The 21,760-nt window shown below is 40.3% G+C and overlaps 1 protein-coding gene across 1 annotated transcript in view; it reads right to left on the reverse strand.

The window, feature by feature from the left end:
* Window positions 1-21,760, reverse strand: part of NYAP2 (neuronal tyrosine-phosphorylated phosphoinositide-3-kinase adaptor 2) — a 125,153-nt gene that overhangs the window by 64,425 nt on the left and 38,968 nt on the right. The window contains exon 2 of the mRNA XM_041475810.1: window positions 6,979-7,277. Coding sequence (XP_041331744.1) covers window positions 6,979-7,277 — 299 coding nt within the window. The remainder of the gene's footprint in view (window positions 1-6,978; window positions 7,278-21,760) is intronic.

Below are 21,760 nucleotides of genomic sequence, written 5' to 3' on the forward strand. Positions count from 1 at the left end.
AACATCCTATCGTGAAAAGAGCGAGGAGGAATACATAAAGCAACTTTGTTAAATTAAGAAGAATTTTAAAAAAGTCACTAAGTACACAGGCTAGACTAGCAGAAGAGAGCTTAAGTACCAACTGCCAAGTCCTGGGCACTGTGTGATTCCCTAGTGGGTAACAGAGCTTCGTGTCTTTTACCACTGCCTGGTCTATTTTCTGTTCATTGCTTGCAGCTTCCATTAACATTAATGAGCATGCATATGTGCCTTGAGGGTAAGAACATATTCCCTCTGTGGCTTCAAAACTGGTTTATAAATCCCTCCAAAAATCACATTGTGTTCATTGCTCTGCACAGAAAGCTATTATAACAGCTCTAAGAACTGCTATGTTCATTCCCTCCTTTCCCCTTGCCCTTGCTTATCCGAGAGATGAGGAAACAGACCTGGGAAGATGAAGGGCTGAAGAAGGTGATGCAGGGAAGTAAAGGAGCTCTGGAAGCTGCAATCTGAAAACTGACTTGCTGCAGGGAGGGGCATACTGAAGTCTCAGCAAAAGCAGAGAAAACCAAATCCCAAAGCTCTGAAAAACTACTCCCACCACCACCACCCAAAAAGGAAAGCCTTTGAAAGTCTCTAAGCTATTAAATGCTAGAGAACAGACCAAAATCTTTGCCATGTCCTACCTGCTTGAATGCAGGTCAGTGGGAACAAGCTGCTGGGCAGAATCCCAACACAGTCAGGCCGGTGCTGCCCTCCACCCTTCTGATCCCTGGGGCAGCAAGGAGGCTGGGAGGGGAAGGCCAGAGCAAAGGGAAAGACATGCCAGGGTTCCATTAGGAGCTGAATGGCTCCAACACTGCTGGAGGCACCATATCCATCCCCATGCCACCTGGACACACAGGGCACACACTTCTCTGGAGTCAGGCATGGCAGTGGAAAGACAACTCCACCTCACTAACAACAAGGCCTGTGATTTCTGCCTTTTCTGCCTTTGACTTTCCCCTTCATCAGTGCCAGCCCTTCTCCCAGCGTGCACAGATTCAAGTTAAGCTCTCTTGAGCCTCACAGGCTGCAAGGGATACAGTGCAGCATACAAACAATTATGGGTAAGACAGCACTGAGCTTAAGAATCAGATTAAGGTATGTGATGGAAAACACCTTGTTCTACACACGGCTCAGCAGTGGCTCACATTACAGCTATACAGCTAATGTGAACCAAGCTGCAGCTTCTCACAGGGAAAAACTGTGCTCAAAACACAGTGCAGGCTGTAGGAAAGAGAAAATGAGCTGTAAAATATATAGTGCACAGTATGCAAGCACTGAGGCCTCTCAGCACAATGACCCACTGCAGCTCAGACAGCACCAGGCTGAGGAGCCCCTGCCCGGGGAGGATGCCCTGGAGCTGGAGCTCAGGAGGAAGCACACCGTTGTGATGCTCTGCCATGCTGCCCTTCCTGCTGCCAGCCCCAGTCCTGGCACGGCAGCAGCACTGCAGCCACAGTGACAAGTGGCCCAGGCTGCGAGGGAGCTGATTGCAAGAGCCTTGGCACAAGGCTGGTGCTCCCCACACAGACTGCACTGCAGGATGCTGCTCTCCAGACCTGCCTCCCCACTCCTCTGCCACAGCTCCTGTCACGGCTGCAGCAGCGCTGGTTCCTCAGAGCATGTCCCTAAAACGCTGCACTGTGCCGTGTCAGCTGGGCTGCTGTGCCAGCAGGAGGCCAAGCACACAGCCCAGAGCAGGAGCCTCTTAAACTGCCCACAGGTCAACCCACCAGAACCCATCTGTCAGTCCCTTTAGACTGGCTAGGTCTGAATAGGGCTCATTAAAGATATTTCTTTGATAGGCATGGATGAAAAGATCTGGGAATAAGATCTGGCTATAAGGAAAGACATATCATGGTTACCACAGAGGACACTATTTCAAAGTTCAGTTTAAATACATTATTCACTTAGGTAGGAAATAAAAGGAAACCAGCTCTATGTAAAACCAGCAAAAGTGCTAAATCCCTTTAATCCAAACTCTGCTTAATGAGAGTAGCAAAACTTCAAATTCACAATGAAGAGTCACCAGTCTAGCTGACAGAAAACTAGATTTATGAGAGAGACCAACTGGACTGCAAGCCCAGTTTCTGTAATTACTTTTCTCCTGAGAAAAATTTTCCTTACAAGCTGCCCACCCTTAGAAATTGCTGAGCTCACTGCAAGGAGCTCAGAAGGCAGCAGCAAGAAGGATATCTTCTTTCCCAAGATACTTGGAAGGAAAACACTAAACAACTTGAGTGGGTTCAAGAGGTGGGTCCCCTGAAAGTATTTTCTCACACGAGAGGTAAATTTTCCTTTGGCTATGGCAGCAGCAGAATTACAACCATAAATAACATTGTGAAAATGCTATTCTGAGTTTTAACTGGTATCTGTGTGCAAGTTTGTATGTACATGCAAGTATATAGAACCTGCTTTCTCATTACGTGCATGTATTATGCAGACATTAATTACATTTTATAATTAAATTATATATTTCATGTGTGTTTCTTTATATAATGTAGTACTCCATATTACTAAGCAGAATTTTAACAAAAAATTATCTTTCAAAATGCAGTTTACTTATATATTTTCATTTTTATTTGCACTATAGTAGACCTGTAAAGATTTCCTGTAGACACGCAGTGATCATATCAAAAAACACTGCTTCAGACTGGCTACATCAGCCAATTATACTGTTTTATTACTTCCTTTTTCTGTGAGATTGGGCACTGAAAACAAATCAATTAATTATAGTCCTGCAATTTTGCAATGAAGAACCTTTCAGGATCAGGATTAGATATGCCTTCTATGCTGAAATGTTATTTTAAATTACCCTTTTCAGTTCACTTGTCACTTCCAATGTGTGATGCATGGGGCACAGCTCCATTTGTTTGCTGTTCCTACCAGCGTTTGAAAACTCTGAAGAAAAGACAGCCCACATTTTTAAAAAACACTTTCTAGAAATCTGTCACAGAGGAGAAATGCATTGGGTGGAAGGCGTTCAGTGGGTGCACATGAGAGGCAGCCAGAAGAGTAAAAAATGGAATATTGCTTGGAAGCACAAGAAGGGACACAAAGTGAGGAAACACAGCAACAAAGCTAAAGTCAAGAGAAGGATGCCTTCAGGCTGGAGAGGGCTCTTGCAGGCACAGCCAAGGTAGGCTGGGATGAACAAAACAAACCCAAGTGCTGCTGCACAGGACAGGGCCAATATGTGCCACTGGAACTTCAGGGAAGATTCTCACACTCCCACAAACAGGGAAGCCAGAGCACTTATAGGAAAAGTGCACAGAACCAGTGGGGGTGTTACTGCTGCTATTTGTGCTTTAGGAGGAAAAGGTCCTTCAAGCTCATGACCAAATCTTTTCTGCCCCTTCTGCAGTAGTCAGACATATTCAAACCAATCTAATGTTATGGCAGATATTACAATGGGATATACTCAATATTTGATTTCACCTTGATCAAAAAGGAGTATCAAAGTTACAATCAGTTACTGCTTTTGTTTGTATAAACAGGAACACTATCAAAGAGCAAAAAGTAAATACGTTTAATAAAAATTAGTGATGAGGATGTCCCTGGTTGTCTAGAAAATGCAGCAAATTCCTTTTCAAAGTAGCCACCAGGTCAGACAATAGACATTATAGTCTGAATTATTCTGCACAGCCATAAAAAAAATTGTGCTGGGAACAATTTTGTGACAAGTCTTTTGTAGAGATTCCATGGTAGTTGATGGAGAAACAATAGGGTTTTTCATCATTATTTCCCAAAGTTCCTGGAAAAGGCTGCAGTCATTCAGCCTGCAAATACCACAGGTACATGCAAATGTCTGAGACACATGCATATACAAATATTTGGGTACAATATAGACAACAGTGGCTGAAAGTTAAACCTGCCTCTTCTTGGACCTGAGGTTTCAAAGACATCCAAAAGAAAACATGAGTATTGTATCCTATGGAATTTCTCACCTGAAATTGGGAATAGGCTGACTTACAAAATCTTGAATTCAAAGTTTACTACTGGAATGAGAACTACTGCATAGGTAAAAACATAACTAATGGCCCACAAAAAACAAGACTAGTAGAATCAGAGTTCTACAGGATTTTCTGAGCAAAATTTCATATACTAAATTTGCTGGGAATTTAATTTAGAGCAACAATAAAAATTTCATATTCAGTGACAAATCTTGTCTAATACTTGTATCAATCAACACTGCAAGTAATGAACTTTGGCTTCCATCTGTTCTGCTCATCTTTAGAGCCTCTCATCCATGTATGACCATAGTTTTTATATAAGCATTCCTATATTAGCCAGATTACTGTGAAAATTCATCAAAAATGTTACCTTGGAGTGCACAGGTGATAACAAAGCCTCTCCTAGTGAGAGCAAAATATCTCAGAAATCCAGTCTGTTCATCTAAACACCATATTGTACCACCCTTGAGTATATCTGTGCTAAAAAATTGACTGCTCCCTTAAGAAAATCCCACCCAAACCAAAAAACCTCCAATCTGATATTTCTGTGTATTAAACTCTTTGGTGAAACCCAGTATAAATAGAAGCAGGGCAAGCATTCTGAACACACAAAAACAACAGTGTGATTAAAGGGTTCTGTCAATTGAAAACCTCCAGGAACTTCTTCATTTTAGCCTGAAAGTGCCCATTGCTGCTCTGCTTGCAAACAGCAGAATGAGCATAATACATGTCATAAATTAAACATCAGAGAGATTCTTAATGTTCCATGAAGGCATTTACTCACACTGAAAAGTAACATGTAGGTATTATATTTTATGCTAGTGATGGAGTATTACTCATTCATCAGTTCTTTCCAGAGATCTTGCTATGAATATTCAGCTCTTGATGACAATAATGAGAATCCAAGGTGCTCTGCAATACTTGGACTCTGGTATGGCACCATTGTCATACAGAGGAACCAGAGTGAACAAGGCTGCAGTACCACACATGTCACTCAGAACTTGTGGGATGGGATAGATCAAGCTCAACTTGTACGGAGTGGAGGAGGAAAAGCGTCTTTGGAAACAGAAATGTCAACCAATTTCGAACTTTGAGATCTGTCAGAAGGGACATGACTGCATATTTCTTTCTTGGACTCAAATTTCAGATGGCAGAAGAAGATGAAGGAAAAGAAACAAAATTTTCAGAATCTTCCAGAATGCAAATAATGCTGAAGAAAACCTAGTTCTGTTAGGACAAAAGCTGCTTAAAGGGTCTGCCATGACTTCTGTGAGGCTGGCAAAATACTTGGATGCAATTCAATTACCATTGTTATCATTGCTACTTCAAGTCTGTCAAGTTCTCTTGATTCTCAGCAAATGAGGAAAAGGGCTGGGATATGGATGTAAAACAGATTCCATTCCTAATCATCCTAGAGATGGTGCTGGGGTCAGCTATTCTGAACAGCACCGTGTACTGTGTGACTCAATTCACACTTGCAGGAATAGTCATTAAAAATATTAAAAAACATTAAACCCTTTCCTACTACCCTGTCTGCAAAACAAACTTCATCTAATCTTGGTGATTCTGGTTGGGCAGATTTAGGGAGAAAGAGTGCTAAGAGACATATTAACAAATTATAAAAATACTTTTAAATGTTGCATTTTTTAAGGGCTCCTGTCTTTCGCCTCAGCACATATCAGACCAAGTTTGTGCCTCTTTTGATACTAAATTAAAATTTGAAAGACTTTCTGATAAGAGAATTTAAATCTCAAAGTTAAATAGTTTCTGTGTGTAGGCTTTGCTCCAGTAAAATTGTGGAAAACTTTTTTTGCTAAGGACAGTTACTTAATGCTTGCATATGTCACGTTGGTCTGTGTAGAGCTGATATCATGGTTGCTGAAGAAGACAGGATATGGAAGTAATGAAAAAGGTCATGTGCACAATAACTACCAAAAGCATAAATAAATCCACAGCTTTGCTCAGCACTCGTTCAACTTCACAATCACAGACATATGTGCCACCATGATTTACACATTCATTCACATCTTTGTTATCATTGACAATTTTTTTTAGTCAGATTTTCTTAAAGGGGGTCATAGCGTGAATGTAGCTAACAAGTATTTCTGGCCACTGCACCAAGCAAAGGGATGCACTAGGAGGACAACATGCTGCATCAAATGTCAAACTGATATGTAACACAGCAGTGGGAGACACCAGCACTGATCAAACCGTTTGTCCTTATGGGTTCCTTCCTACAGTTCACACTGTGAAGCACAGTCATCCTGATCTCTCTAGGAGAGAGTACAGCTGGTCCTACTGCTGCACAGAATGTACTTACAGCATGGAATAAAGGAGGGAGATCATCCCTACAGCGTTAGCTCATCTTTAGCAGTGCAGAGTAAGGAAGCAATATCTTCACTAAAACTATTTGTTAATTCTCTTCTGAATGCTGCTCTGGCTGAAATGTAACTGGGAGGAACGGGAAGAGAAAATGTAGGCTCAGACACAAACAGAAGCTTTGGGCAATACATTATATCATCCTGGCTAAAATTTTTACTGTTGGATGGTATTTCCTTGCTGAGAAGTTTCAGGGCCATGAAGTATTCTTTTTATTAATTTCTGTTCTTCACTCCTTTGTTGAGGAGAACCCTTTCCAGAGCTGTGGTTTGCACCATGCTAATGATATGATTAGTGGTCCTTGGCTGGTGGGTAGATAACATTGGCCAATGTTCTAACTGACAGCAATCTCTTTCCCCCTTCACTCTGAATAAATCCAACTCATTCTCCAGTATACATCCAGACCATGGAAATGGTGCAGTTCTATGACAAATATCAAAGGCAAAACGATCCAGAACAGTTGGACATTTGGTCCAACATTTAGACATGAGAGGTCTAGGGTAGCTGTCTAGGCATTGTTGGCACACAAATAGGGAAACATACAGGTAATTCTTAAATGCAACAGGATAATCTTAAGGCTGGTTCATCAACCCCCTTTTCCCCAAAGAATTACAGTGTTTACCTTCAGTCCTGTCTGGTAGTTTCCCACTTTTGCTTGTTGTTCCAGTGTTGACTGTTTCAGACGAGGTGCTCAGTTTGGTGTTGGGGTCTCGCTTCGGTTTTGGAGGCGGCTGCTTTCGAGAGCTGCTGCTTTCATCATCAGTTCCTCCAACTGAATGAAGAGACTGGGATCTGACAGTGAAGCCACTGGAGCAGGGGTGTGGCAGTCTGTCCTGAGGAGCAGGCATTGTCATAAATCCCATGCGGAAATGTTTCCCCACGTAGCTGCCTTCATTTCCTCTTGCTACTTCTCCACCTATGCTGTAACAGAAAATACAAATGTAAGTAAAATGTCCTCCTTTGCCTGAACCATATCTGGAACCAGGGTCTCAGCTCTGCCTGTGACAAGCAGATCATGTTTCTAAATTTTAAAACAAGCAGTGCTCTTCTCTGAAAAGATGACTACTAGAAAAGTCTATTTTTCAACACATGCTGCCAACAACTGAGACATAGATACACTGCTACACACTCAGAATTTTACAAAAAGAAATTTTAAAAAAAAGCTTTTGTCAGGTTTCCTATTATTGTAACTAGAAATTTTCTACAGAAGAAATTTCAAACATTGAAAGTCAGAACCGAGTTTTCAGGAAAACAGGAGACTGTGAGTAGGCCAAAGAATAACACTTTAGAATTACAACAGGGTGTATTGATCCACACTCCCTGACACTCATCTTTTACTACAGATGCTCGTGTAGCTTGGGAAACAAGGCTTCATAGCATCTAATCAATCTTTTCCCTTGAGACTAAAGAATGGTAGAGAAGAAATGTTCTAAAAATTACTTGGCTATAGGAAACTCAGCATCACATCAAATCCACATAAATCTGCAACACAAGCAGCTTCAGTCTAGTAAATTACAAGTGTAGGAGATGAAAAGACCATGGACACCAGGTGGGACACCAGGAAGAAAATAACCTCCAGCCTTTTAGAAACAGAGGTAAAGAAGAAGGAAAGTTCAGTTGAAACAAGTGCTACCATAACTGCATTTTTCTGTGGGTGTAATGACTGAGAACTTGATATTATTCCTGTTCCACTCATGCTTATCAGTTCTGAAAAACAGCTCTTACTGGTGTTTATACTGCAAACCAACAGCACATTTCAATTCAGGCAAGTCAGCGACTACGCAAAGAAACTCAGCAGCACACACAGGTCAATGTGAGCCTGTTTGCAAGGAGGTTTGAAATGGTACCACTGTGGGCACACAGAAATGTCAGCACAAGAACTGTGAAGCATCAGAAAGCTCTAATTAGCTCCTCTTTCCTGGGTAAGTGCTTCTCTGAAAGTTTCTTACTTGATGTTGCCTTGGTCTGGTGAAGTTTATTTGGTTATGAAACACATTTCTTTTCTTTAAAGACAAGAACATTTCTCAAAAGTGTGAAGAGTAAGCAAGGCCTCTTACCTCATTTCCACCCCATCTTCACTGTAGGTAAAACACAAGCTGTATCTAATTGTCCTAAAGACATCAGACTGGCCATGAGCTTTGTGCATGGTAAAGCAGAACTTGTTTTTGGTTTAACAAACAAACAAGCAAACAACAAAAAAAAAAAAAAAAAAAAAAAAACCCAAAAAAAACCAAAACCACCTTTGTTTGCTTATTACTCTCCCTGCTTATTACTCTCTCTGCATTTTTATTCCATTTCCTCTCTAAGTGGAGATATCCACTTTCGAAACTGGTTAACAACAGAACAGCTCTAACTGACCATGTGCCCCTTTCCAGGGGCACTGACACCTACCCACATGTGTAAATGTGTGCACACATGCCTGCCACACATATGCACACACTGGTCCATGCTCACAGCCAAATTGTTACTAAATCCTAATTGGCATCAATTCCAAAGGGATTTGCAGCCAGAAAGATCAAGAGGTAGAACTCATTAATTCGAATATTTCTCAAAAACCTGTAGTTAGTTTGAATGATTAACTAGATTAACTATGCCTCTACTAATCTTTCATAAATTGTTCTGAAAATAATATAATCCTCTGACACTGGACTGCAGAAAGAGCCTGTCATATTATTTAAAGAAGATTACTATCCAAACATGATGAAGAATGCAGGTGGGGAGTCTGCTTCCTTTCTAAGTCTATTGGATAATCACATTTGGCAAAGAAAGTTTCAGTTTGCCGTATCTCCAATGTTACAATTCTTAACAGTTTACATTATTTAATTACTGCATTTACTTCACTGCTGTATGAAGGTGTTTGAACCATCCACTAAAGCCAGGTTCTTATGGCAAGCTGGATGGACTTGCACAAATCCCTCTGAGATGATATATTTCACCCTTTTCCTAAGAATACACAGGACTGCATTTATATGAAGCATGAGGGGGGGGGGGGGGGGGGGGGGTTTGCCAAACTGCTGCATCTTGTCTTCCAGAAATTAAAACTTACAAAATGTACTCCTGGTGTCTAAATGCACTGTATCATTAAATCAAATCTTTCTCCACCCCTTAATTTTTTCATTCTTTATTTAATTTCAACATAGATGAAACCCTCACCTGCTTCCTACACTTTCCCCAGAGCAAAGAGCCTACAGCCAGGTGAGAGAGAGGTTGTGGGTACAGATGGGAACAGAACTTGTTGCTGCTCAGCATCACAGCTGGAATAGATCTGGTCTTGCTTTCCTACATCCTCTGCTTAGCTACCAGGCAAAACCAGTAAGGCACCATTTCCCTTCTTTCAGCCACATTTAAAGGAGTATCCATTTGTCTTTGAATGTAGGAGCCAACATTCAGCTGCTGGTTAAGCGCTGTAAACCACAAGCTGAAGAAAACCAGCCTCCAATCTTCAGTCCTGGGCCCTGGTCACTGAGCAGGATCACAAAAGGCTTAGGTTTGTTCCCTTAGCCTTGTTCCCTACACAAGTAGCAATTCCCAGTATAGGGCAGTGGGTGTTTCCCAGCTGGGTCTGACCAGTTCACACCAGCACAACATACAGTGGGATGCCAAGTTCACACCTCAGCAATGCAGACCAAAATCCCTTGTGTGTAAAGAGAAAGGAATAACTCCAGACTCACACCAAGAGCACAAACAAGATCAAAAGCAGGACGGCAGATTTCAAATGTGGCATCCCCTGCCCTCAGGTAGCAGCATCCTGAAGGTCCATTTGGACTTGTGCAATGCACAGTCTTGCTGTTGTTACATCATGACCCCAGACAGAATGAAAGGATTTATTTATATACTCCTCCTGCTCACAGCCACAGGAATTGGCTGGGCTAGCATGTGTCCCACTTCAGCACAACAAGCTGACAAAGATTTACACATAACTTGCTGTGCAGCAGTGACTACAGAGACAGTGAGAGAGAAAGGAACTGTGTAGGTCTCACTCCATTATTTCTGACAGGTAAGACTCTGTGCTCCTCATTGTACTGATAATGAGTTCTATCTCATTTCAAAACTGTATTATGTGAGTTGCTGCAAGTATTACATCGTTTATTAATATATATGGAAATGCAGATTTAGATTATTCCTCTGGGAAGTTTCAATTTGAACTTGGCCAGGATCAAATGCTTCTCTGACAAAGAATTATGTACAGCATTAAATAACCATTAAAAATGCAAGACATTTGTCTACAAAGAGAGTTGTGATTATATAACAACAAAATTAATCATATGATCGCTCAGGTTAAACACATCAAATATGACTTGGTGCTGAAAATACACTTCAGTGTTTGCCCAGGTCTAGTGCCTGATGTGCCACAGGTGGAGAAAAGGGCACTGCCAAGGTCAGTGTCAGACATCTTTAAGAAGATTGTTGTAAACCATCTCTCCTTTCAGAACCATGTTACAGGCCTTCTCCAGCCCCAGCTCAGCAGCCCACACAGACCATCGAGTGCTACCAGGTTACACACTCGCTCCCTGGGTGCACTGCAAGGGAAGCAAGACCACACCCCTCTCCCTCTCTTACACAGTGATGGAATTAAATCATTACAGCAAATACCAAAACAGTCAGATCTGTCTTAAACCAGTAACAGCAGATTTCAGTTTTCATTTCTAAAATATCAACAAGAGATCTGACTGATAGATGCAATGAGTCTCATTACATCTCCATACAGGTTTTGTCTGTCAGCTGAATTCTTTGAGGTCAGAACTGGGCTAGCATTAAACCACACTGGCCTGGCTGCTCCTACAGCAGTGTCAGCCTGCTGGCACATAGGCTGTGGTCACAGCAGGGCTGGACACTCCACAGCTCACTTCTGGTGCTCTGCCTGCCCTTTTCCACCAAGCAGATACTGGAGTATTGCTGTAACTACAGCACAGAAGAATGGAAGAACTGCAGAGGAGAAAGTCTTTTACATTATTAATTTCATTACACATCACAAGAGTGAAAGTTACAGAGGAAGACGAAACATTAGAAATGAACACAGAAAGTACTCTAAATGCAAACAGCATGGAGAAGGTCATGTCCACCTTGCTTTGCCATGAGTCATAACGGTCCTGTTGACTCTGAACATATTTTCAAGTTGTTAAGTTAGAAAACTAAGGCAAATAAATTTTCATCACATTGATGAAAAATACATGGCAAAAAGAAACTATCCAGAGTCTATCTGCATCAATCAGTGTGGTCTTTTTAGTTTGAATTTTTCCTATTTAATATTGCAAAGAACAATTTTATTTGCTGTGCAGTTTCATTACTTAGTCCAGACAGAAACTGAATTAATTCCTGGAAAACAAATTAATAGTTGTATGAAAACTTTTGTTTTACTTGGTGTCACTGTTTAACTATAAACAAAACAGAATATTAAATTTCTCAGTGCAGCTGTAAAGGAGTAGAAATCTTGGACTGAGACCATAAAGTCAGAATACCCTGGAGATGGATTTTCTTCCCAGCCATCGAACTTGTTCTTGGTTTTCATGCAAAAATTCTATCAGTTTAAATATACACTGGATTATTTTCATTCCTCAGGCACTAAGAACCACTTCATAGCTCTCCTCATCTTTGTATGGTTTCCTTTTTTCTTCCTGTGCTGCTTTACATGGGATTTTCTACTTTTTTGGCACAAGTTCAAAAAGGGAGCTACACCTGATTATGAGATTTGACCTCCAAAGTAGGAGGAAGGGGGTTTTGCTCTGCTGGGGATGTGTCATTTTAGAAGATATTTTAATTTCTTTGCTGTGATACATTCCAGTCAGGGACCACAGAAGGTCACCATCCTTCAAAGTGTTGGAATTCCAGGTAGCCAAGAGAAACAATTTCAAGAGTAGCTGCTTGCTCCTCTTGGTCTTGAAGAAGATTTATCACAGATACTGGTTCATTTGCTGGCAGAAACTGAGCTGGGAGTCTCTGCAGGCTCCTTTGGAAGTGGGGAGAGCTGTGAGTTACAGGGCAAGTGAAGCACATGGATACATGGATGGCCAGGCTCCTTCCCTCCGGGGAGCTGCAAGCCCACGCAGAGCTAATCCCCCCTGACACACTTCTAATCCACCAGGGAAGCCATCTGAGTCACAGACAGAAGTCACTAAAAAATTAACTGATAACACGGGAAGAATTTTCTGCAGAAGTGACTAATCATCAGCAAAACAAAAGGAATAAAAATACCTAACTCAAGGATCTTGTATAAGTTGGTTTAACTGTGCAAACAACAGTTTATCCCATGGTGTATTTATGTTTTCTGGGTTAAGACAGTAGCTACTGCTGTTTTAACCATTTCCTTGCTCTTACAGCAGAGAACATCCAGCTGCCCTGCTCATATCAAATGTTCTGCATATGAAGGGCTGAAATGGCTTTGAAATGTCTATTCCCCATCAGAATAAATTATGCACACAGATACTAAGGATGACACATTTTACTTTGTATCTGAGAAGCACTTTCAAGATTAGCATAAATTATATTTGTAAATTAGAGGTTGGATGCCAAAACAACAGAAGATATACTATTTTTATCCCCCTAAACATGATTTCAAGAGACCATGAAATGTAATACTGGAGAAATAAGGACAGGATCACAATCATGGATACAGGAACTACACTGTAGGTATGCTTTTACACAAATCTATACCATTTTTGTCACAAAAATTAAACATGCAAATCACACACATTTATCTCTATTTTTTTAATAACACTTCAGAGTTCCCCATTCTTATTCCCAAAGAACATACACACTTCTTTTTTTTCTGCATTACTTTTCTGAAATACTCCAAATGACTCACCATGATCTTAAATCAAGATCCATCCTTTTAGATATAGGCTAAAACATAAATGAGTTGTAACAAAGGTCAGATTTAGAGCCATTCTGTGCACCTGGAGGACTGCCTAAAATGAGCAGTGCTCCAGTCAATATCTCTATACACATCATTCTTCCCTCCACCATATGCCTCTGCTTTTCAGGTAGGAGGTCAGGTGCTGCTTCAGAAGTCAGGCCTCCAAGGATATACAGATAACATTAGTGCTACAAAATAAAATTTATTCTTTCATCCCACCTGTCAAACCCACAAGCCCAGGGTTTGATCCTGCAGACATGCAATGACAATCCCACTCTGAGTACCCAAATTATTGCACTGAAACACCCAGGAAGCTTTGTGGAAATTGTTTGTGCCTCATCAATCTCTTGTAAGCAATGCCACTCACAGATGTGTATCCACTGCCCATTTTGACACTAGGTTATTTCTTTAAGCCCTTTGTGCTCCTCTTGAGAGTCTGCCATCCCCAACAGGACTCACAGAATATTCTCCAGAAGAAACTGAACTGCCACACCACATGTTGTGGCTGTGCTGTAAGATTAACTGAATCCCTGGGGAGCAACCAAAAGACAGCTGTAATCCCCCTGCAGTGCACAATGGATAATAAAAGCAAAACTAACCAAGACTGTCCACAGCAGATTTTCTATATGATGCCAAAAAATCTGATTTCAAATGATGACCTGGTATGCTCTGCAGTGAACTACTTTTATAATGCAAAACATTGAAAATTCTAGCAAGAGCTGGAATTTTAGGGAAAAAGGGGAAAAAAAAAGGCAAAATCAAAACAAGCCCAAAACACTTTACGAGAAACTCTGATAAATTTAAAACTTTGTTTGCTATTTTTAGAACAAATCTAACATAAGCTAGGACAGCTTGGAAAGGAGTAACTGAGGAGTAAGGACCTTTCTGATCCACAGAGAGCTCAACAAAATTGTTTCATGAGTCTGAACAGAAGTGCAGGTATTAGCTCTATTTTCCACTGGCACTGCTTCTATTTATAGCAGACTGTCTGTTAAACCAGGGACTAAGGATTCTGCATTGGGCTGAGCATCCCCAAAGGCCTGGCACTGCTCTCCTCAGAAGGACAAACTCTCCCTGCTGTACCTGGAGTACAGGGACCCCAGCGCTGCAGCCCACGTGTGCCTGGTGACCAGCTGATGCACGTGGGGACATCTGTGGGTTGTGAATACACAACACTGAAGAGGCTGGAGTGAAAAGTGCTCTGCTGTTATATGGATGCAGTTATTTTTAATTTTGCACTGGGGGATGCAGAGCTAAAAGCCAGCAAATGAAAGCTCATATGTTCAGAGTCACCTAGAATTAGACATGGAGCATATGCAATGTTTAAACTGAGTGCAAATGCATGTTCACATTAATGGAGGGGGGTTTTGCATCCTGTCAAAAACAGGTGGAGCTCGACCAAGGCTGTGTTTTTATCACATTCACTGGAAAACCACATGGCGCAGAATCCACTCTGCCTGAGCAACTGCAGCTAAGTAAATATTTCAATGAGATATGGGAATAAATTAACATACAAAATAATTCTTGGGCATTTCTGGAAGAAAACGTTCCTTCAGTTTTGACTCAAAGTTTCAATGGAAAAAAGAAATCTGTACAGATTTAAAAACCCTATTTGTGGATCAGATGCTGTGAAAAGTTAAAACCTGAAGAAATTAATGAAATGTGGTGAAACTCTAAGACAGAGAGCTGTAAACCAGGTGCTCTGTGTGGGCTGAGATGTTACACTGGGTCTAGTCGTTCCCAATTCAGGCTTATTTCAAACACGGATTGCACAGATGCTCTTCTCAGTCCCTCAAGCAAACATGACACTACTATTTTTTTAAATCCAAGCTTAAATTGGATTGACACGGAAATTATGGTTTTAAATAAATGCTTCCTATGCTATCCAGTTCCAAAGAGAAAGGACTCTGAAAGTACTCTTCAATCCTGAGTGGCAGTGAAGAGGAAGAGCAGCATTTCAGTTCAGAGGAAAACCCCTGACAAATTGCACTTTAGCATGATCCATAGAAAAAAACATACAGACTATTTTACATACCTAGTGATCCAAAGGTCTAGTTATTCACGTTATTCTTCTGGTAGTACAATTTGCAGTTCAAAATACATTCCCTGGGCTGATTTGCCTCTTCATTTCCTTTTCTGAGTGCCCTGTGAGTAGGTAAGAGGGGGAGAGGCACTTCCTGGCGTACTGGGAGAAGGTCTCAGTAGCAGAGTTACAGCAGGGATGTGACAGGGATCCAGGTCCCACTGAAGGGACAGTTTTATGCCACCACTCCAGATCTGTTATATTCGTATGGGGCAATTTTGCCTCCAGACATCTCAGCACATGACAAAATTTGGAAGTTTTGATCAGGCATTTATCTGAATATCTTGGGTACAATTTTAAGTACTGTTTTCATTGACATTCAGGGTCAGTTGGTAGTTACTAAAAAAACATCTGCACATTAGCAATTTAAATAGGACTAAATCAAGTTTAACCTACAAACTGTATATTAAAATTTTCATTTTAGGGGAATGCACAGTGCAAGTTTTTACAAACAGTGCAAGGCTTATTTGGGCATTTTTCCACTTACAATACTCTGGATGCTGGACTGGTCTTTGCACAGGAAACAAAAAAACAAAGTAACTTGTCAGCAGTTCACCCAGCCTAGCTACATAAATATTCTGCTGGATGCATAATTCTGCTGTCATAGGTTGTGGAATCCTTAGAAGTCTTCACCAGAAAATCCATTTTTTACCTGGAAGAGCCCTGCCTGAGCCCATCACCTTGACTTTACAGCTAGAATTACTACCCTTGTGCTATTAGGAGTCACCATCTCTCTGTTCCTTCTGATGTCTGAAGGAAATGTTTCAGCTCTTTTGTCAATCACTACTCTGTATTTTAAGTGGACAGCAGTGACAATCTCTGCTTTGCAACATGAAACAGACTCAAAAAATGAAGTGAAATATTTTTGATTAGTGTAATAAACCCAGGAAACAGGAAAGGGAATCAATCCACAGATGTGTACATTGGTGTCCCTCCCTCCTTCCTCCCAGGACAGTCTCAATCTGCTAAATAAAGCTACATTAAATCCTGTATATCAGTATCAACAGTTCTTCTCCTCAGAGCCTAGAGAGGTTTCTCACTAAGATACAAAGTTCTCATCAAGATCTCCCTGCTTATGTCTCTTTTCTATGTGTAACAAAGTGATCATTATTGCCACAACAGAATATTAATGTGCTTCACATCTAAATTTAGAAATAATAATATAAAAAACTCTTTCCTTGTCTTGATGGATGTCAGTTTCTTAGCCAGGGTTGTCAGAAGCTACTTATTTGTTCATAGAAATAAATTAAGAAGGACATTTTATTTTCAGAAACACAGTTGATTTAATATTGCATGTCAGAGCATGTGACAAGCAAGTGTAGTGGGCACACAGGTGGCCAGGACCTGTGATTTGAGTCAGGACACAGAGAGGCCAGCAAACACACATCTGTCCCCACTCAGCATGCACCCAGCACAACCCTGAACCCTTTCCACACTGAGGTCTTCCAACACATTCATTGCATCTCCAATCCCTTTAGAAATCAAGGTGAATTGTCCAAATGCAAAACACAGAAATCTTTTCTCCTCTGTTTCCATGCACAGATCTAATGGGCCAGACCCAGGAACTCCAGGAGACTACTAAAAGGTCTTTATGTATACAGGAATTTAACACCAGAGACAACTGGCTACAATAAAAGCTGCCAATAAACTTCCAAAGCTGCCAGAAATTAGCACATGCTGAATTTCATCACTCTCAGAATTACTTTTGCAAATGGGGATGATCAGATAATTTTGGGAACTGCTGTGTTGTGCTTTTTTTTGTCTTGTAAGAGTAGCTTTTTGCCAAATTTTTGAGCAAAACCCATGTCCAACAAGCACTGACAATGAAGGAAGATGGTGCTTAAATGCTCCTTTAGGGACATGTACTTATACTGCCCAAAGAGTCATCACTACAACCTACGAAGCCCCAGTGAAATGGAATTTTGCTAAAGCAACAGCTTGTTTTCCAAGCTGTGAAAGTCTGTGCGAGGATTTGTTAGAGAGCTAAAACATTAAAACAAAGAGCAACACCCTTGCAACCTGCATTTAATGGTGTAATGGTAGATTAAGTGGGGGTTGTGCTAGTTTAGTTCCCTGCATGAGAGGTGATCAGCTCTGTGCTGTTCACACAAAGTATGTAAATTCCCTTTATTCCTCAGGCAACTCTTCAGAGCTGCCATTTATTGAATGTTATGTTTCAAGAGCCTCAGCTTGAGGAAATAATGCTGTGTGTGCACTGAGGTTGTGAGCTGTGGCAGTCAAGGTCACACAAAGTCTGGACCTAATTTTATGTAAACAGGACAAACCAAAAATAATGTGCTGTTGCTTTCTTTTGCTCTAAGAATTATTGCTAATATCTGCAAAGCTGCTGGTAATAAGTTGTAGTGCATGGACATTTCCAGGTTGCTTAAACCCCTTTGAAAAGTCTTCCATCTAGGAACAATAACCCTGACATAACAGGGATTTCCCTCTCCCAAAGCTACATGGCAGGCAGCAGCTCACTTTAAAACAACTGAAAGGAGAAGAAGCTCAGAGACAATTTTTGTGTGAGCTCCCAGCACTGAAGTCCAAATCAGCTATCTGCACACCAGGCTGCACACAGGAGATGTCACAGTCCCTCAGAAGAGCACTTCAGCTATGCTTTTCAATTGTTTATGTATTTTTAAACCCAAGAAAATACTGTTCTCTGTTCCAGAATATGCGCTACCCCTTTCCTTGCCCTGAGGCCCAGTGCCCACACAGGACACAGGAGCCTGTTGTTCTGTCCTTACTGCACCAGCCAGCCCACTGTTTCCAATTTTTGTCTTTCAATAAGACAAAAAACTTCCCTCAAGGTGGTCTCGTGATAAAAAACTTAAACCAGAGCAGCCTCAATTCAAACATTTTGGGTCATTATGTATAAGACTGGAACAGTAGACTTTTAAGTCCTACAGAGCTCATGACAACATATCTTTTAATAGGCACTTTCACCCACTTAATAAATGTAGTGATGCCTACTGAGCTTTAAGAAATAGAGTCACTGAATCATTGAAGTTGGACAATATTTTTAAGATCATCAAATCCAACCATTAACCCAGCACCATCACCATTTTCACCACTAAATTAAACCATGTCCTCAGTGCTAGAAGGATGAACCTTACTGGACTTTGCACACACACTTTTGTGAATTTGCATGTGAAATGATTTTGTACCCTATCTAGAATGGCACACAAATGCTAATATTCCTGGTGGTGAACAGCTCATTATTCTGATCTCTAGAATCTCTATTTTATTTTTACCTCAGTAAGAAGTGAAAGATAACAATAGTTAAATAAGAGCTAGCAGTACCTAGTTATTTAAGCAGTGGATACACTGCTTTACAACAAAAGTAGATGATTACAGGTAAGAAAAGACAGATGCAGCACAATTGCATTGTTGCAGTTCTTAAGTGTCTTCTAGAAACTTTGTGGAGGAAAAGGGTAAAACCAGCATATTTCCCATGGTGGGTTTTGACTTAAAGAGTTAAATATGACCTGTTGCAATATTTTCAAGTTTTGCCTTATATCCACAACATACTTAAAATGAGAGCCAAGGCTATTTTAGAGTCCTGCTATTGGATTCTGGAATGGAAAACGAAATGCAATCCAAGGTTAGAAAAAAAAAATTGGGAAGGCAAAACTATAGAGTTTGACAGATGTTCGTGGGTGATCCAAGCTGACACTTTTAATCCACATTTAGATATTAAAAAAGGGACGTTTCATAGGTGTATCCAGTAAAATTAGCTTTGGTTCAAGACGCACAACAACTTCAAGAGGGCTCACAAAAGAATAGTATCATGGAAAGACATATCTCCTAAGGAGAGATTCCCTCCTGTGACAGTGACAAAACTGGGTCATCTCCGAGATGCTAGCTAGCATCTGTACTTCTTGAAATGCAGATAAAATGCAGATAAAAATAAATACAAAATATAAGCTTTCACAATACTTTGGAGTTATTTATGCATATATTTACTAATCTGTGTTTACTGCCCTTCAAACTGCATACAGAAACAATTAAATGCCTTTTTAGAAGGGGTAGTATGGAGCATGCAGATCTATAGCTTTGATTTAAAGACTATGACAGGCAATCAGTGTGTGTCAGAGGAAGCCTACATCAGCAAAGAGACATGTTAAAGCCACATTTGAATTTTCTTTTTTAGGACTGAACAGATGAGTGTTTCCTTCATGCTCTGAACACAGTGGGATTGGAAAATATTCTGAATTTCCAGCTAGGAGAAAATGGATTGCTTCAAATTATAGGAAAATGAACAGCGCTGATTTTATTCCTCACTTTCAGCAGAACTGAGGAGTGCATAGCAGAAAAAGGAAAGCCAGATGCATTCCTAAGTCTGTTATATATATAGAATATATATTGTTATATATTCTACCAGAAGTAGCATAACAACTAGTAATTAACTATTTCCCTACATTTTTCATTCTCATGAGATAAACATTAAATTTAGCTAATGAACTGGAACAAAAAAAGAAAGTCTGTGGATAAATATTTTTTAATTTATTAAATGAAACAGGAATATAGACAGGAAATTCAAGGCTGTATTCCTGTATAAATACTGATGTACAATGAGAGCAGCTAAAGATCCCTTTTAGAAAGACATCAATATCACTTCCACAAAAGGTTTACATTGCTTGTGAGAATATGGACTGAAGCTATTTCAGCTGGGAAGAGTCTGATTGCAAAGTCACAAAACTGTTAAAGACGCAGACTTAGAGAAATAAGACGTCTAGCTGAACAAATGGGTTGTATTTTGTTTTAGAAACCAGAAACTCAAACCATTATGTATTAAGTTTGAAAGAAGCCACCACAAAATTGAGAAACCTGAGCAGGACTCCCCAGTCCCTTCTGTCCCATTTCCACGGACAGTCTCCTCACATCCTTTGTCACAGCCGGGTTCAGATCTGTCCCATGCGCTCTCTCAGCACTACAGAGCCAGAGAGGAGTATCAACAAACTGCTCTCTTTCCTATGAAAATAACCAAGGTCAGCTTTTCCTCCCAAGTGAAGTCACTCAGTGACTGCAGTGAATATGAATGGCTGGACAAGTGTCTGAGACTGTCCCTGGAGAGGAGCACTCTGTGCCCTGTGCTTCTTGTGGCCAGGAAGAATGTGAGCCAGACAAGTCTCTGTCCTGCTTTTTAACTGCAAAGTGCAAGGTCCTTGAGAGTCAAAACAGAGCCTAAATTACCCAAAAACCAAAGTTCTTGAGATTCAGGCTCCCCAAAACTTCCTTTAGAGACAGTTATACACACATGTACCACTCACACAGTCTCACGCAGAAAGCTTCAATCTCAATTTGTGCTGCTTCCAATGACCACGTTGCAATATGTGGTTTAATAATTCCATTGGTATTCTTTGAGAATAATGACTGTTGTTGTTCCTTTTTGTTTGGCTGCACTTTTTGTCATTTTGCTAGCTTCCATCTCTAATGTGTTTTATTATTATTCAGGTCCTTGCCCAGTCTGTCTGTTACCTGCTCATTAGAACTCCTGTGGTAGAAAATGTTCCTGCAGGAACCTAATTCTAGTACATTCCAATTTATTTTCAGGCTGAGTGAGTCTGAAAACTCAGATTATTAAGGTGAGTTTGCAGTGATGGATTTGATAGATTGTGTTTTGTTGTGTTAAGGCAAAGGGAAATTCATCTTTAAAGTTTTAACTTCACACTTAGGAAGCTAAACAAAAATATAAGTAAATCTAGATCCTCAAAGAAGTGTGCATCCACTGGGGCTTAAAGTGACTAGGAGATAAATGGGCAAAACAATTTAAGGCATTTCTTTGTAAGACTTATGAGAGGGATATATGGCAATTAGCAATACAAGCTTGTTCTGATGACACTTTCAACGTAGAAATCCACTTTGGAATTCTCCAAAATAGCTTGAAAATTTCCAAACAGGTGTTTTTAGTTTAAATTGCTAATAAAACCACTGAGTGGATCAATGAGTTGAACCTACAGCAAGCTCCAGCAGCACAAAATTTTCTTATGCAATTTTAGGACTGGTTCTCCACAGAATGACCGTAGGGTTCTCACTACACTGCAGTTATGGCTATAAAATATTAGTAGTGTTAAGTAAATTACAATATATTATATGAGTAAGGCCTTCCATCAGGTAACATCTGGGCCTCCAAACTATTCAGGACAGGCCTTATTACTTGTCTCCAACTTATTTTAAAATAATTTATTTACTTAGACTTAATTTAAAGCAAAAGAAAAAAAGAAACAAAATTCTAAGAGTTTAATCATAGCTAAAAGGTTTACAGCATGCACATTTTCTTCAATTTATTATTAAAAACAGCAGCAAAAATTGACTGCGATATTGAAAGGACAAGAGAAAATTAAGCAATGCCTCATCTACTACTTCCAACTCAATTTTAAGCACTCTGGGCCTTTTAATATAAATGACAATTTTATTGCTGGCATTAGAGAAGTAGTTATCCTGCTCTCTGAAAATGCCTAC

Source organism: Pyrgilauda ruficollis, unplaced genomic scaffold, assembly GCF_017590135.1.
Source record: "Pyrgilauda ruficollis isolate IOZ18807 unplaced genomic scaffold, ASM1759013v1 scaffold36, whole genome shotgun sequence".
NCBI lineage: Eukaryota > Metazoa > Chordata > Aves > Passeriformes > Passeridae > Pyrgilauda > Pyrgilauda ruficollis.